We start from the raw sequence: 17372 nt of genomic DNA, 5'->3' as shown, positions 1-17372 counted from the left end.
GGGGGCACTACTGCTTCACTGTTGCAAGGAGCCTCTGTCACAGAGGTGACAGGAATCTCTTGTTCAACCACTTTGAAAGAATCTTGTGGACGACTGGGAGAGGTGTGAGCGGTCTTCGCTGGAGATGAGTGAGCAGTCACAACTGCTTCCGGTTGAATTACTGCTTGGACTGCGGTTGAGGCGGGGTCGACCGATGAAGATGCTCCCACAATCGATCCTAGAGCGGATGACTGAAACAGGTCAGCAGTGATGAGACCGGTCAGAATCCCATCTGAAAGAGTAAGAGCAGAGACGTCTTCTTCACCCTGATTTTGGGTAAGAAAAGTCTTCATCATCACCTGTGATTCCAGTCCATAAGCCTGTAAACAAGCTGCTGAGGCTGTCGTCTTTACGTTGTTAAGAGCTTGGAAGTGCTGAAGTAGTTGAGTGATTTGACGTAGACTATTCTGTAGTCCAGTCAAAATCACAAAGTCATCGGCGGTGGTAGGACTCTTGGATTTGAAGTTCTTGACACGCTCATTAATCAGCAGAGATAGCAGGCTTCCTCGAAGCTTCAAGTCGATGAGCTGTCTTCTTCCCAAAGCCTCCACGATGTCTTCAGTGTCAGCAAAAAGAAGCATCTTCTGCTCAATAACGTTCAGAGCTTTCCACTTAGGAAATATTTGAGCAAGCGTCAGGTGAGTACGGGAATGATGCCATCTATCAAAGCGCTGTAGGTGACGCTTGACAGTGCGGAGAACGTGAGAGATGATCAAGTTGAGCTCTACAGTAGCTGCTGGTTGAGCCTTAGGTGAGTAGATCATCACACCTTTCCCTTTGTCCTTGGGATCAGCGAGAGTGACCTTTGGAGTTGATGAGGCACCTTCCCTGATTATCACACCCTTGGTAGGACGTGGAGCAGTAGTAGCAGCAGTGGTAGTAGTCTCAACCGTTGGCAGAATTGGTGTTGGAATGGTAGGAGCAAGTCCAGAAAGGGACTTTAACTTCTTGTGCTGCCTCTTCTTCTCGCCTGCAGGCGTGGATGACACGGCTGCTTTGGAGACAGAAGGAGATGACTTGCTGAAGGCTTGAATCAGTGGAGCGTTCTCACGTGATTCGTCTTCAGAGTCAGACTCTATGATAAGTTGACGCTTGGCAGATTTCTTGGTATGGGCTGGTTTGGCCGCTACCGGAACTGTTGAAAGCGGTTGAGTGACAGCAACAACACTTGCGGTTGAAGGCAGAGTGTCGACCGCAACCTCTTTCTTGTTTAGAAACTTGAAGATTGTAGACTTGTTGAGCCATTTGGTGGGATGCAGAGGCTCAGTCTTGGAGAAGTCTACTCCAAGGACACTCAAGATGTGGCAAATTTGCAAAGCAAATCCCTCGGATTGCCCTTTTCCCCTGATCATTTCACATAAAGTAGTGAACAATATGTCTGACCAGTTGATGTTGATTTTGGAGGCGATACAAGCCATGTATTGGAATTTCTCCATTGTCATCTTGTCGTACGATCCAGCCTTGGCAAGAAGATTCTTGGCCACGATGTTGGTCAATAGCCTGAATGGAGCTTTAAGAGATGTCTTCTGAGCCGGCAGTTTGATCGGAGCATCAGTGGTTGAGAATTCCTTCAACCAGTATGAGCAGTTACCATCGGGAAGATCCGCGCATTTTGTCAAACCCCTGGAGGGCAGATCAAATGTGCTGGCGAAGAACTTTTTATTGAAGGAATAGGACTCTGTCCGGATCAAGCATTTGACAGTCCCATGCTCGATTTGAGCGGTTGCAAAGAACTCCTTCAAGACAGGCAGATCGCAGATGGCGCTGCTTCCCAAAAATTTCTTCAGTCCAGAGGCTTCAAGCATGGTGAAGACCTCAGTGATTCCTGCATTGTTTGCCTCAATAACGGAATCAAAGTTGATTGCAAGGCAAGTCTTCTGGATCGACATGATAGCTGTAGATAAGAACTCGAGCAGAGAGTAAGCAAAAGCTTGATAGTAATACGATAGAACTTTTAATGCAATATGAAAGCTTTAGCAACGGTGAAAGGTTGATATACGAGTGTAAAGAAGTATATATAGGAACCTATGGGCCATAGGATGACGTCATGAAAAGTATTTTTGAAATTAAAAAAGTTTTGAAGAGTATAATCACCGCGCCCAATTAATGTCATTTGGTTCAAAGCACAAAGCTGCTAGTACGGAGCCTGTCAGAGGCTAGCTAAAGGCGGATGATATGCCAATATTTATGGCAATGTAACAGCTAAGCTATTAACGTCATACTAGCAATCATTCCCCCTAAAAACATGCATACTAACTTAGATCTACTAAGCCAAGAATATTTCGAAAATATGAAAACTTAGCGTCCGGTAAAGTCTTGGTGAATATGTCTGCTGCTTGCTGATCGGTAGAGATGTATTCCAGCCTGATTTCCTTCTTTAAGACATGATCTCGGATAAAGTGATGCCTGACATCAATGTGCTTTGTCCTAGAGTGCATCACTGGATTGTGAGTGATGACTATGGCACTTGTATTGTCACAGTAGATTGGAGCTTCACTCGACCGGATTCCATAATCATTAAGCTGCTGTTGAATCCAGAGTATTTGAGCACAACAGCTGCCAGCAGCGAGGTATTCTGCTTCGGCGGTCGAGGTAGCAATTGATGTCTGCTTCTTACTTGACCACGAAATTAGTCTATCTCCAAGGAATTGACATGTGCCACTTGTACTTTTGCGATCAATTCTACAACCTGTATAATCTGCATCTGAATAGCCAATAAGATTAAGATTTGAATCTTTGGGATACCAAAGACCCACATTAGTAGTTCCTTTAATATATTTAATTATTCGTTTGGCGACAATGAAATGAGATTGCTTAGGTGCTGCTTGAAATCTAGCAAATAAACAAACTGAATACATGATATCCGGTCGACTGGCAGTCAAATAAAGCAATGAGCCAATAAGGCCTCGATACATTGTTACCTCGACCGGGATTCCCCCTTCATCTTTATCAAGCTTGATTGATGTACTCATGGGGGTAGATACAGTTGAGCACTGTTCCATTCCAAACTTCTTTACCAATTCCTTGGCATACTTGGATTGATTGATAAATATTCCAGCTTCAAGTTGCTTCACTTGCAATCCAAGAAAGAAATTTAGCTCGCCCATCATGCTCATTTCAAATTTCTCCTGCATCATCTTAGAGAACTTTGAGCACAACTTGGGGTTAGTTGACCCAAATATAATGTCATCAACATAAATTTGTACTAGTAACACATGATCACCTTTTACAAATTTAAACAAGGTCTTATCGACCGTTCCAATTTGGAAATCATGTTCCAGTAAAAATTTTAGTAATGTATCATACCATGCACGCGGTGCTTGTTTTAATCCATAGAGGGCTTTGTCAAGTTTATAGATATATTGAGGATGAGTAGGATTGACAAAACCTGGTGGTTGTTCAACGTACACCTCTTCTTGAAGTAGACCATTGAGGAATGCAGACTTGACATCCATTTGATAAACTTTAAAGTCCTTGAAAGCTGCATAGGCAAGAAAGATGTGGATTGCTTCTAGTCTTGCAACTGGCGCGAAGGATTCCTCAAAGTCTATGCCTTCTTCTTGTCTGAATCCTTGTGCAACAAGTCGAGCTTTGTTACGCACAACGGTGCCATGTTCATCGAGCTTGTTACGAAACACCCATCTAGTTCCAATCACATTTTGATTTTCCGGTCGAGGAACTAGATGCCAAACATTGTTGCGGGTGAATTGATTCAACTCTTCTTGCATAGCTTCAATCCAGCCAGCATCTGATAGAGCTTCATTTATCTTCTTGGGCTCTACCTGAGATATGAAAGCTGCATGCAAGAATTCATTAATCATTTGACCACGTGTTTTTCGAGGAGCAGAAGGGTCACCTATGACCAACCCAGGTGGATAATCTTTGTTCCACCTAAAATAATTCCCTAAAGGGTTGTCATCAATTGGTTGACGAACGTCCTCGTTTACTGGATCATCATTGGCAGGAGGATCGTTATCAACCGGTGGATCCTCTTCTGGCCTTGTTTGATCACACACGGTAGAGGGAACTGGATCATCCTTCTTTGGAGGATATGGATCACTGTCACTCTCTTCCTGTAGATTTGTGTTTTCCAGTCTATAACTCAGATCATTTATGCTCCCTTGAGTTTGTTCTGTACAAAGAGTAGATTCATCAAAAACAACATGAATGGTTTCCTCGACCGTTAGTGATCTTTGATTGAACACTCGATAAGCTCTGCTAACGGCTGAGTAACCAATAAAAGTTCCTTCGTCTGCTTTGGCATCGAAAGCTGTCAAATGATTTTTGCCATTGTTGTGGATAAAGCATTTGCACCCAAAAATTTTGAAGTAAGAAATATCAGGTTTTGTGCCATTCCAGATCTCATATGGAGTTTTGTTAAATCGTTTATTAATCATAGATCTGTTTTGAGTATAACAAGCTGTGTTAACTGCTTCTGCCCAAAGCCTTTGAGAAACATTTGAATCAGCAATCATAGTTCTGGCTGCTTCTTTTAAAGTACGGTTCCTTCTTTCAGCCACCCCATTTTGCTGTGGGGATCTAGCAGCTGACAGCTCATGCTTGATTCCCTGATCATCTAGATAAGTCATAAGAGTGGTGTTTAAAAACTCAGTCCCTCTATCACTCCTGATTCTATCTATCACAGTAGATTGTTCATTTTGCAAGCGTTTAACAACAGCAGGTGAGGTGCAGTTTGATCTTTTGAAGAGAGAAAGATGACCCAAGTAAATCGAGAAAAGTCATCTATAACAACAAGAGCATATCTCATTCCCCCTATGCTTCTTACTGGTATAGGACCAAATAGGTCAATGTGAAGTAAATCTAAGCATTTGGAAGAAGACATACACCCATATTTTTAAAGGTTGCTCTCACCTGCTTTCCTAGTTGACAAGCAGGACAAACTTTGTCTTTTATAAAATCTCCTTCAGGCAGACCAGAAACCAAATCATGCTTCCTCAAGTTAGAGATGGACTTAAAATTTAGATGATTTAACCGCTTATGCCACAACCAATGTTTATCATGATGAGCAGTAAGACAAGTAGGTGAAGAAGTATGTGAGCAAGACCAGTTTACCTTGTAGGTGTTTAGGTCTCTTACACCGGTCATAAGAGTCTCACCTTTGTCATTTTTGATAATGCAAGTGTGTTTGTGAAACTCGACCGAATGATCATTGTCACATAGTTGACTAATACTTATCAAATTATAGCATAGTTTGTCAACAAGCAACACATCTTTAATAATGATGTTACCATGGATAATCTTACCCTTATCCACGGTTTTACCTTTGGAGTTGTCTCCAAAGCTGATCTTTGGTCCTTTGCACAGCACGACTTCTGTTAGAAGTTCTGGATTCCCTGTCATGTGCCGTGAGCAATCACTATCTAAGTACCAGGTAGTGTCCTTGATAGAAGTGGTCTTCTCGCCCGTTTGGACTTTTAGTACCTCCTCAGCTTCTTCTTCGATGTCAGCCATAAGGCATTCCACCTTTTCATCATCGCTGTCATCTGAAGAGCTTCCGGTATTGGGGTTGTCAGAGTCAGACTCAGCCCACTTGCTTTTGCTTTCGTCTGCTACTAGAACCCTTTGGTTTCTTTCTTTTCTAAACGTCCTCTTGTCCTCCTTGCCCCTTCTTCTTTCGAAAACTTGCTTCTGATCATTGCTCTTAGGCTTGGTGCAATCTGCAATGAAGTGGCCTGGCTTGCCACAATTAAAACAGGTAGGACCATCGTCTGTATGGTCCGATTTATGATAATTTTTAAATTTAGAATTGTTTTTACGCATAAATCTACCAAATTTCTTGACAAAGAGTGTCATGGCTTCGTTGCTGATTTGCTCAGCTGATCTCTTTGGAGCTTCCTCGACCGGTGGACGCATCACCGTTGAGGTTAAGGCCTTGGTTGGTTGAGAGGTAGATGATTCATCTTCTGTCCTCATGTTGAGCTCGAACTCGTAGGCTTTGAGATCTGCAAAGAGATCATGAAGTTCAACCTTGCTTAAGTCTTTTGACTCCCTCATAGCCACTGTCTTGATCTCCCATTATTTGGGCAAAGCTCTCATAACCTTCACATCAATTTCACGATTAGTATAAGTTTTTCCTAAAGCAATAAGATCACAAATGATACTACTGAACCGTTCATCAAATTCAGCCATGGTTTCCCCTGGCTTCATTTTGGCATTGTCATATTTTTGAATGGCCATGGTAAGCTTGTTTTCCTTGGTCTGGTCATTTCCTTCACACAGCTGAGTGAGCTTCTCCCAAATCTCCTTTGCTGTGGAGCATGACTTGATTTTGCTGAACATGTTCTTGTCCAGTGTTTTGTATAGGATGTCCCGGGCCACATTGTCAAGATTGGCCTTCTTTTTGTCCTCAGTAGTCCACTCAGCTCTTGGTTTCTCAATCATTTGTCCTGCACCATCGGTTAGAGCTGGGTTGACCTTCATGATTTTGATAGGACCGTCTGTTATGACATATAGCATGTCATCGTCCTGTGCTGCAAGATGTTCCTGCATGCGAATTTTCCAGTCATCATAATCTTCTTTAGAAAACATAGGAATTTTGTTGAAAGAAGTCATGATTTTAAAACTTTAGATCAGCAGTTGAGAAAGGAACCCGCTCTGATACCACTTGTTGGGATCAGTTCAGAGGGTAGAGGGGGGGGGGGTGAATACACTCTGAAACTTTTCTTCTTTCTTTTCAAAATGATCAAGTGAAGTTTAGTTCACTTAATCTGTTTTCTCAACTTCTAAAACGGTTTGAACAACTTAAATAGTGCGGAAATAGTTCAGAGGTTTTAGTGATGCAAAGTTTATAACACGATGTATGAGCAATATGTAAGATAAATAGCAGTAAAGACTAAGGCACGATTTATGGAAGTTCGAAGGCTTAATCCTTCTACGTCTCCCCTTCTTCCACTTAGGAAGGAATTCACTAGAAGACTTTGGTTATTACAACGTCTTGCAATACACCCACTTCAGACTTAGGACTTATCCAATGCCTAATCCGAAACTCCTAGATTTACACAGATAAGATTCTCAGTTCTTATCAGACTGGTGGAAGCTTTCAGAGTAGCTTCAAATCTCTTCAATAATGAGTACAGTCCGGTTGAGCTTCTCAAACTGCAGAGCGGTCGAGAGGCTTGAAAACCCTAGGATGATCCTTGAAGATCAGATATGTAAACTGTAGGCGAGGATTTATTTGAGCAGCAAGTGAATGATCTTGTAAGTGTGCTCAAGTATTGCTTCAGTATATCAGATGAGGACTTCTGATAGTATTCAAGTGATTGAGTTGATTGAGATTTTTCGTGTTGCTTGTCTTCTCTTCACTTCTTGAGCAATTTTCCCTTTATATAGGTCAATCATCAACGTCTTTATTTTGAATGTTCTGATGCTGCATTGAATGCACATTTAATGCTTCATAAATGCATTGATGATTCTGCATGAAGATCGTACACTTCTTTAAATGCAGACAACTTCCAGGGTCCAAAACTGGTATAAACGGTCGAATGCTTTATCTGTAGCCATTCTGCGTTTTTGTCATTTTAGTGCAACCTGTTGTCTCGATGCAAGAGTCAACAGATCTTCTGATACGCCGGTTCTGCTTTTGATAAAGATTTTGCAATGAACGTCTTGTCATAAGTACTTGTCTTGAGATATCTTGATAAGCAGTTGACATTCTACCGGTAGATAGATTTATCCTCTGCTGGTTTGAATAACCAGTCGATAGGCTTGTGACTGCAACCGGTCGAGAGACAAAGTCGGTTGACAAGCTTCCGGTAGATAACTTGAAGGGTTTAGACGGTTGCGGTAGGAGTTGTAGTAGATTCCTGAAATACAAAAGATTGGCAGCACATTCCTATACAATGAGTTGTTGTTTGTTATCACCAAAATGTCGGATTCAACAAAGTGTATTTCAAATATCTAAGCACTCTCATTAATGCTTTCCAATGATGTTCATTTGGATTACTTGTGAATCGACTTAGCTTATTTACTGTATATGCAAGATCAGAATGGATACAGCTAGTTAGATATATTAAACTTGCTATTACCCTAACAAATTGTCTTGGTGTCCTAGCTCATTAAATTCATTGAGGGGATTATTAATCGTTTTGATCCAAACAAATTAAAATGATTACTTGAATTAATCATGCCGTAGACTTATATTTTGTACACATAAGCAAGTTTAAAAATAAATCAATAATTACGGTATGGAAGTAGAACAAAAATAGAAAATGACCATTTGCTCGAATTAAAAACATCAGGGTCAACTCTTGGTGTCCTACCTCATTAAATTCATTGAGTATATATATTATATAATTTTTTTTTTGAAATTAAGTAGTTTCTTTACCGAAGATAAGTAAATTTCGGGTCAATGCTCAAGTCTCGTCGGTTGTGTGAGCAATTTATTTCCGTTGTAATTGTGATATGATGAAATATTGTAATTGTACTCCAAAAAAAAATTTGTAATGCTTCGATTTGAATATTTGTATGTTGTAATAATTTATTTTAGGTTTTAAATATTTTTATTTTAAGATTTTATTATTATTTTTTTTACGTGTAACTGCTACTAAACTAATATATATATATAGTTTCCTTTAAAAAAAAAACTAATATATATATATATAGTTGTAATTTGTTTGATATAATCATTGCATTTGGGGGGTGGCGCTACATAAGTTAAGATGGTTATAAGTAATTGATTTATAAAATTTTAAATTCTTCATAAATTAATTGTTGAACTATATAAATTATAAATTAACATGCAGTCGGTGTGGCGCCACATATAGAGAAGAGACAAGGAAGACATAATTATTTTTCATAAAACAATTAAATATCCTCCGAATCCTTCCATAATGAACCTAACAATAAGCGTTTCAAGAGTGAAAAAAATTGTCTTTGTTCTTTGTTATGATATGAAACGACTACCCATGTATCATGCGAGTGACGTGTAATCCCATGATTGGTCAAAATCAGTGAATTCCATGTGGGATCCATTAATTTTGACCAATCATGATCCGTCACGCTATCCCTAAGACACTAACCTGAGAGTAGCATCGAACTAACCTATCCAACAATCTACGACAGCCATCTTGTCCATTTATTATTGACCAGATTGCTACCCCAAACTTGAGAAACATGCGCAAGCTTCTTCCACTCAACCCCTTGTTCATCTTTCTGCATTACTACTCTCCAAATGAATTTCTCCGACATTTGAATGAACGCCAATTCCTTAAGATTGGTTAGATGCTCGATGCCCTTTGGCAACTCTTCAATGACTTCACAATCATGAAATGTCATTTGTACCAGATGAGGCATGGAACCCTTCTCCACTCTCACACTTCTCAATCCTCTTAAATACCAAACATGCAAACTCTTGAGCTTCAGAAATTTTCTGTCCTTGAAAATTAATTCTTCACCTTCATATGAAAGTTTACCCATGTATAGGAATAACAGATTGGGCAAATCTCCCAGTTGTTGTAATGGATCATGATCTTTTAATCTGCTCCACTGCAAGTGTAGTTCCGTGAGCCCATCAAGGGAATACACCCATTGAGGAAGCTTCTCCATACGTCCCTTCAGAAAAACTTTACGAAGATATGGAAAAGGCGAAGAAGAAGAAGAAGATAAAGAGTAGTGATCCAAATCCAACACCTCATCCTCCTCAATGGAATAAATGTATAAGCTGCGCAGTTTGGTAAGCTTCCCTAATGAGGAGCAAAGATCCTTTCCGTCTTCTCTTCTAAGCTTTGTAATGCCTAATCTTCGGAGTTGAGTTAGCTTCCCTATTTCCCGCACTATTTTTATGCCATCTGCTGCTTCATCTGCATCTATAAAACAAAGCTTTTGTAAGCATGTCAAGTTGCATCCTATTGCGTAAGGAGCCTTCAAGGTTCGTGCAATACAATGAAAAGTGGTTACATCTCCGTATGAGTACACTAGGAGATACCGAAGCTTGTGAAGTTTCAGAATCTCAATGGGCAATTCGGTCACTTTGGATTTCTTGAGATCTAAGGTCTCTAAGTTTTCAAGATTTCCGATTGATTTTGGAATGTGTTTGATGTTTGTCCTCCTTAAGCAGAGATATTTGAGGTAATAGAGTTGGAACACTTCAGTTGGGATGCTTTCTATTGGAGCTCCTCTTATATCTAAAACTTTCAATAGTCTACAACCACCGCCCAATACCTTTTGGAACATCATCATTCCAGATTCTGAATCTGCAAACTCCAACCAAAACAAAGACCGAAGATACTGAAAGTTGCTGCAGCATTCCTTTGTTGAAGTAGTAATTGCCATGCGTCGGATCTTATCAGGACAGCTCGCTTCTTCTCCACAGGCTATTGTGAGAAGATTTTGTTCTTTTGATTTTGAAATGATGAAGTTTCGTAGAATGTCGTGGATACGAAACTTTCTTGGCCTTCCATCTAAATATGTATCTGCTACCTGGATTAGACTTCTGTTGAGAAGCTCGTTAAGATAGGACTCTGCCACTTCTTCTGGTGTATTTCCCTCCTTTGCCTCCACGAAACCTTCTGTTATCCACAGTCGAATAATTTTCCACTTTATGAACAATTCATCTTCTGGAAAAATGCTCAAATATAAGAAGCAAGCTTTGAGATAGTAAGGCAGGTCGTAATAGCTAAGAGACAGCAATTTGTTCATTCCTTTGAGAGAGTCCTCTTGTGATTCCAGATTGATGCTACGCTCAGACATTTTCCAATCTTCAAGATTGTTGTTCTTGGTTGCTAAGAGGCCACCAATAACAACAATTGCAAGAGGCAGGCCCTCACATCTCTTTAAGATACTTTTTGAGATATCCTTTAAATATGGAGGACATGATGAATTTCTTGGAAATGCCTTTCTGTGAAACAACTCTTTTGATTTTTCAGGAGTTAAAGGATTCAAATGATACAGATGACCATTTGTCTCGCTACAGGCAGCATTGCCTACGTTGTATAAGCGTGTGGTGATGATGATGCGGCCACGAGAACTCGTTCTTGGAAATGCGTATCTAATGGATTCCCAAGCATCGACTTTCCAAACATCATCAAGGACAATCACGTATGTTTTATCCTTGAGAAACTCATAAACATACTCTTTCATTTTGACACCACTCATTGCTTCCAGATTGGGAGGCGGTGTAACCATGATCTCCTTAGCCAGATCTTTAATCATTTCTCGCAAAAGATGCTCCAAGTTGAAGTTTTCTGAAACAGTAATCCACACATGGCTATTGAAATTGGCCTTCACCGATGCATCATCATAGATCTTTTTAACAAGGGTTGTTTTCCCCAAACCACCCATGCCTACCACTGAAATGACCTTAAGCCCATCATGATCACTCTGCATAAGCCACTCTAAAAGTTGTTTCTTTGGCTTTTCGATGCCCACCACCTCTGCTTCTTCCAATAGAAGCGCATCACCTCGAGTGTCATATGTTTTCATATTGCTCGATCGTTCATTCATATCATCGTACACGTCTTTGAATCTCTCGCGACTCTTGGAAACATTTTCCAGTCTCAACTTGATATTTTGGAATTCAGAAGCAATTCGATGGCGGGATCTCAAATTTTTCATCGAGCAATACATCTTTTTGATGTACCCATTCAACCCACTCGTGTCACGGCGTTGATAGGAAAATCGGAGCATGTACATTGCAAGAACATCTTCAGTGTCGTAAGTGATTTCACGCACTTGCTTGGCCCATTCTTTCAGTAGCTCATCACTTTCTTCTTTTGCATCAGCAACCCGAAGGAAGGCCCTCATGTGTCCCAATTCATCTCGAATGTAGAGTGCATTATTTCCGATCCCTCCAATCAATTTTCGCTCGTCTCGGAGCAACACAGTAAGCTGATCCAAGAGAAACGACACCGCACTCTCTGCCATTTTTGCTTCTTCAAGTGCAAGATGTTATGCTGCAAAATATAAAGATTTATAAGGAATTATTTAAATTGAATGATAACAAATTTCACACATTAAATAATTTTCAGGGAAAAAAAAACAATATTCGATCGGAAAACATTTAATGTTTACATAATCAATGGAGTCAATATATTATATATTGAAAGGAAACACAAAAATGATGGATTGAATACTTACCTGCAGAAGGATGATCAGATGTCCATTTAATATTTCTGCCAAAAAGAGGAATCAAGATCAATGTATATACCCAATTGCAATTTTTCATTTCGTCCACATAAAAAATAATAAAAAAATAATGGGAATCGCATTATCGCAATTATCCAAAAATCTAGATTGTGACTTTGAATTATTATTTATTTTTTCGTACATGAGAATATTATATGGAAAATGACTGAAGATAGTAAATTACAAATTAAGACCAAGACAGAAAGACTGTAATTCCAACTGGAAAAACTAGCGTTTACGAAATTTATTGCAAATATTCCAGTTTGTTTGTCATTATTCACACCACCAAACCGATCGCGATTATTATTATTATTATTATTATTTCGTAAAAGTAAAAATTGCCTCAAATTCATTTAATGGTCACCAGCTGTTTATGAATTATTGGATAGTGACTTGTCAAAGAATACCAGAACGACCCAAAGGTCCCAAACTAATTAAATCCTATACAATAGAGCCGTTTAGTTTCGTCGGGTCGGATCCATTTGTCTCATCACATAATTTGATTGTGTTGAGTTGAAATATGTTCCATCCAACTCAAAGCGGGTCTAAATCCAAACTATGCTCAACTTTCTTGAAATTGTAATCCTATGCAGATCGTGATTATTTCTGATTCGACCTGACCCAACCCATAAACAATATTAATAAGTATTACTCTTAAGAAAAATATTAGATTTACATCTTGTAATGTACATATAGTGTACATCTAATATTACTTTACTCTTAATTGCCATTATAAATCAATCAATCAATCTCACGTTTATAAATATATAAGATCGTCTAAAAAAAAAACATATTCATTATAATATATAATACACAACCTTGGTTGAACGGATATATTAAATGTATGATGTATGATAAAATGGTATAATAAGAATTGAAAGATGATATATATATATATATATATATATATATATATATATATATATATATATATATATATATATATAAAATTTAGCGTGATAAAATATATGATATTTGGATGATTCTAACTTTCTTTATTGGGACTTCATGAACCCGAAAAATGAATCAAGTTCGGTTAAGTATATTCGAGTTCGAGCTCGATTCAAAGATCGAAAATTTCAAATATTTTGGCTCGAACTCGCCTCGAAATGAAGTTCGAGTTCGGCTTAAAATATTCGAACATATTCGTGAACTATTCGAATTATTGCTCGGATATTGAGATTTTAAAACTTCGTTCAAAAGGTCGAAATGATCGAAAATGTTTGAAATATATATTTGTTATATCATTATATTATATTAAAAAAATATTAAAACTCGGAAACTATTCGCAAATTATTGAACAAAACAATTTTGGCTCGAGCTCGACTCGAAAAAAATTCGAACATGTTCAAGTTCGGCTCGAGTTCGATAAGTTCAAATACAAATAAAATATTTATCTATCCGGCTCGAAAAGCTCGCGAACCGTCTCGATTCATTTGCAACCCTTAGACTCTACCGGAACAAGTGGAAAATTTAATCTTTAATTATAATTTTAATACATATTTTGTAAATATAAAAAATTTTGTGAGACTCTTTTAAGAGTTAATTTTTTTAGACAGATCTTCAATTCAATCTGACACATGAAAAAATATTTTTTATGTCATAAATATTATTTTACACTCTACATATAGATTGAGTCGACCCATCTTAAATGATACCTACCTTGAATAGTGATTAGTGATCTATGTCTTCCTCACGAAATACCCTTAAGCTTACTTGCTAGAATTCTTCTTTTTTAACTTCACTAAAAAAAGACTTCACTTGCATTGCACGTGACAAGAATTTATTTATCAAAGACTGAAATTATCATATGTCGTTTTAAATTGTTTACCTTTTTAAATTAATTTTATATTTTTTTACGGCTAGTTTCAAACTTCGTTCGCCATGATTTGATATCTAGTTAGTTATGATAGAGAAAACATTATATATGTTTTTAACTTTTATCTTTTGTGATCAATTTGTCGCTATTTAATCGACGTTTTTCTTACCATGTATTACATGTTTTCTGCCTTGATTTTGATTTATTTTTTAACTAACTTTAGAACAATAACATATTTATATCAGTTGAAAATGGTATTATATATATATATATATATATATATATATATATATATATATATAATGCATGAGGGTGCTAGAATAACCGTTTTTGGTCATTTTAATGGTTGTATCAAATTACCCCCACAAGCATATAACTACCCCACTTTTTCACATTCTACTCCATGTTATTTTCTTAACCACCTATTTTGTAATAGTGAGAAATAAATCACGATAATATATATATATATATGTAAATACATAGGATTATATATTATATCACACGCAAAGCGTGTGCATGAATGCTAATATGTAAATACATAGGATTATATATTATATCACACGCGAAGCGTGTGCATGAATGCTAGTATATATATATATATATATATATATATATATATATATATATATATATATATATATAAACTATAAGAACGAGTGATTTGCGTTTTACTAAAAATTGTAATTGATGGCGCTGATGTATCTCAAATATTTAAACTTTACAACAGCTCAAACGCCATGTTATAATTTTTTTCACAAACTCTTTCCCATGATAATTATCCTTGCAATCAATGAGAATCAAAGTTGTGACCTGACTCTAATATCAATTGTATGACTAAAAGTTATAACTGCTGATAATACTACTCAAATTTTAAACTATGTAGTAATTCAAGCGTCATATTTCGATTGTTCTACACAAAAAAGACAATTATTGCACCCCAAACATAAGCAATATAGGTTAAATGATAATTTTACTACTATTGAATTATAAGTAAAAATAGTAATTTTATTTAAGAGAATGTGATTTTTTGTTCTATATATATATCAACTCGTTCAATTTTGAGTTTTAGCCCATTAAGTTGCCAAATTTTGATTTTTGGTACACTGACTTTTAATTTTCGACTATTTTAGTCTAATTGTTGACGTTACATCTGACAAGTCAACAATTTTCGATGCCACATCATCATTTTTATGTTATGTCAGCATCTTTCGATTTCAAGGGCAGAGCCGAGCCATGATAATGGTGCCAAGGCCTAGTACACTTGGGCTTTTTAAATTGTCGAGGACTGGCTCGGGCTTTTGGCAAGGACTGGGCCAAGCCATGATAATGGTGCCAATGCCTGGTACACTTGGGCTTTAAAGTAAGCAAGGTCCAGGACCAAGTAGGGTGCTGAGGATTGGCTCGGGCTTAAGGCAAGGGCTGGGCCGAGCCATGATAATGGTGCCAAGGCCTTGATACACTTGGGCTTTTTAAATTGCCGAGGACTGGCTCGGGCTTTTGGCAAGGACTGGGCCAAGCCATGATAATGGTGCCAAGGCCTGGTACACTTGGGCTTTAAAGTAAGCAAGGTCAAGGACCAAGCAGGGTGCCGAGGTTTGGCTCGGGCTTAAGGCAAGGGCAGGGCTGAGCCATGATAATGGTGCCAAAGCCTTGATACACTTGGGCTTTTTAAATTGCCGAGGACTGGCTTGGGCTTTCGGCAAGGACTAGGCCAAGCCATGATAATGGTGCCAAGGCCTGGTACACTTGGGCTTTAAAGTAAGCAAGGTCAAGGACCAAGATACTGAAGATGCCGAGGAATGGCTCGAGCTTAGGGCAAGGTCGGAGACCGAGCCATGATAATGGTGCCAAGGCCTGGTACACTTGGGCTTTAAAGTAAGCAAGGTCAAGGACCAAGCTACTGAAGGTGCCGAGGACTGGCTTGGGGTTAGGGCAAGGTCGAGGACCGAGCCATGATAATGTTGTCAAGGCCTTGATACACTTGGGCTTTGGAAGGTCTCTGGCAAGAGAAAAACTCTGGCAACCCGTCTTGCAAGGGAAGAGCTCTGGCAAGGGAAGACCCGTATTGCAAAGGAAAAGCTCTAGGGAAGACCCATCTTCAAAGGGAAGATCTCTGGCAAGGGAAAAACTCGTCTTGCAAGGGAATATATCTAACAAGGGAAGAACTCTGGAAGGGAAGACCTGTATTGCAAGGGAAGATCTCTGGCAAGGGAAGACTCATCTTGAAATGGAAGAGCTCTGGCAAGGGAAGACCCGTCTTGCAAAGGAAGAGCACTGGAAAGGGAAGACCCATCTTCAAAGAGAAGAGCTCTGGCAAGGGAAGACTCGTCTTGAAAGGAAAGAGCTCTAGCAAGGGAAGACCCGTCTTGGAAGGGAAGAGCTCTGGCAAGGGAAGACTCATTTTGCAAGAGGAGCTATCCGGCAAGAGAAGACCCGTCTTGCAAGGGAAGAGCTCTGGCAAGGGAAGACTTCGTTTTGCAAGGGAAGAGCTCTCCGGCAATGTAAGACCCGTCTTGGAAGGGAAGAGATCTAGCAAGGGAAGACCCGTCTTGAAATGAAAGAGCTCTGGCAAGGGAAAAACTCTGGAAGGGAAGACCCGTCGTGCAAAGAAAAGCTCTGGAAAGGAAAGACCCATCTTCAAAGGGAAGAGTTCTGGCAAGGGAAAAACTCGTCTTGCAAGGGAAGATATCTAGCAAGGGAAGAACTCTGGAAGGGATGACCCGTCTTGCAAGGGAAGAGCTCTGGCAAGGGAAAAACTCTGGAAGGGAAGACCCGTCTTGCAAGGGAAGAGCTCTGGCAATGGAAGACCCGCCTTGCAAGGGAAGATCTCTGGCAACCCGTCTTGCTAGGGAAGAGCTCTGGCAAGGGAAGACCCGTCTTGCAAAGGAAGAGCTGTAGAAATGGAAGACCCGTCTTGCAAAGGAAAAGCTCTGGAAAGGGAAGACCCATCTTCAAAGGGAAGAGCTCTGGCAAGGGAAAAACTCTGGCAAGGGAAGACTCATCTTGCAAGGGGAGAGCTCTGGCAAGGGAAGACCCGTCTTGCAAGGGAAGAGCTCTGGCAAGGGAAGACATCGTTTTGCAAGGGAAGAGCTCTCTGGCAATGGAAGACCCGTCTTGGAAGGGAAGAGCTCTCTGTATCTGTACTCCCATCATAATCATTGATCATCACCTTGAAGCTCTAGGGTAAGGGCTCTTCCACGATCTCCTAGGAAAGAGTTGTTCCTTTTTTAACAAGAAGACCTATGCCCCTTTCACCTCATCTAATCCTTCTCCGCCTTCAAAGACCGTACTTGCACGGACAAGCTAATTTTCTCGGGCACTAACTCACTCCTTACCACCTCCGATGTCTCTTCCTTCTCTCCTCTCTCATATG

At 39.3% G+C, this 17372-nt stretch overlaps 1 protein-coding gene across 3 annotated transcripts; it reads right to left on the bottom strand.

Annotated features, from left to right (window-relative positions):
- Positions 1-8879: 8879 nt before the first annotated feature.
- Positions 8880-12226, bottom strand: LOC140891192 (putative disease resistance RPP13-like protein 3). Of its 3 annotated transcripts, XM_073299553.1 has the most exons (3): positions 12133-12226; positions 10219-11948; positions 9705-9863 (listed from the first exon to the last, which is right to left on the bottom strand). In XM_073299553.1, exons 2-3 carry the CDS (start codon positions 11917-11919, stop codon positions 9837-9839), a joined length of 1728 nt encoding a protein of 575 aa, XP_073155654.1. In that variant the 5' UTR covers positions 11920-11948; positions 12133-12226; the 3' UTR covers positions 9705-9836. The 3 variants fall into 3 exon arrangements, with proteins under 3 accessions (XP_073155652.1, XP_073155653.1, XP_073155654.1); XM_073299551.1 differs by having other exon boundaries at positions 8880-11948; XM_073299552.1 differs by lacking the exon at positions 12133-12226 and adding an exon at positions 12067-12109 and having other exon boundaries at positions 8880-11948.
- Between the last annotated feature and the right edge of the window lie 5146 nt (positions 12227-17372).

Source organism: Henckelia pumila, chromosome 3 (genome assembly GCF_033568475.1).
Source record: "Henckelia pumila isolate YLH828 chromosome 3, ASM3356847v2, whole genome shotgun sequence".
Classification (NCBI taxonomy): Eukaryota; Viridiplantae; Streptophyta; class Magnoliopsida; order Lamiales; family Gesneriaceae; genus Henckelia; species Henckelia pumila.
The sequence above is the reverse complement of the archived record's forward strand: the minus strand, read 5'-3'. Positions and strand labels throughout refer to the sequence as shown.

What these genes read in the sequence shown, in the direction of transcription:
- LOC140891192 (XM_073299551.1), bottom strand. Translation starts at nt 11,919, where the DNA reads ATGGCAGAGAGTGCGGTGTCGTTTCTCTTGGATCAGCTTACTGTGTTG.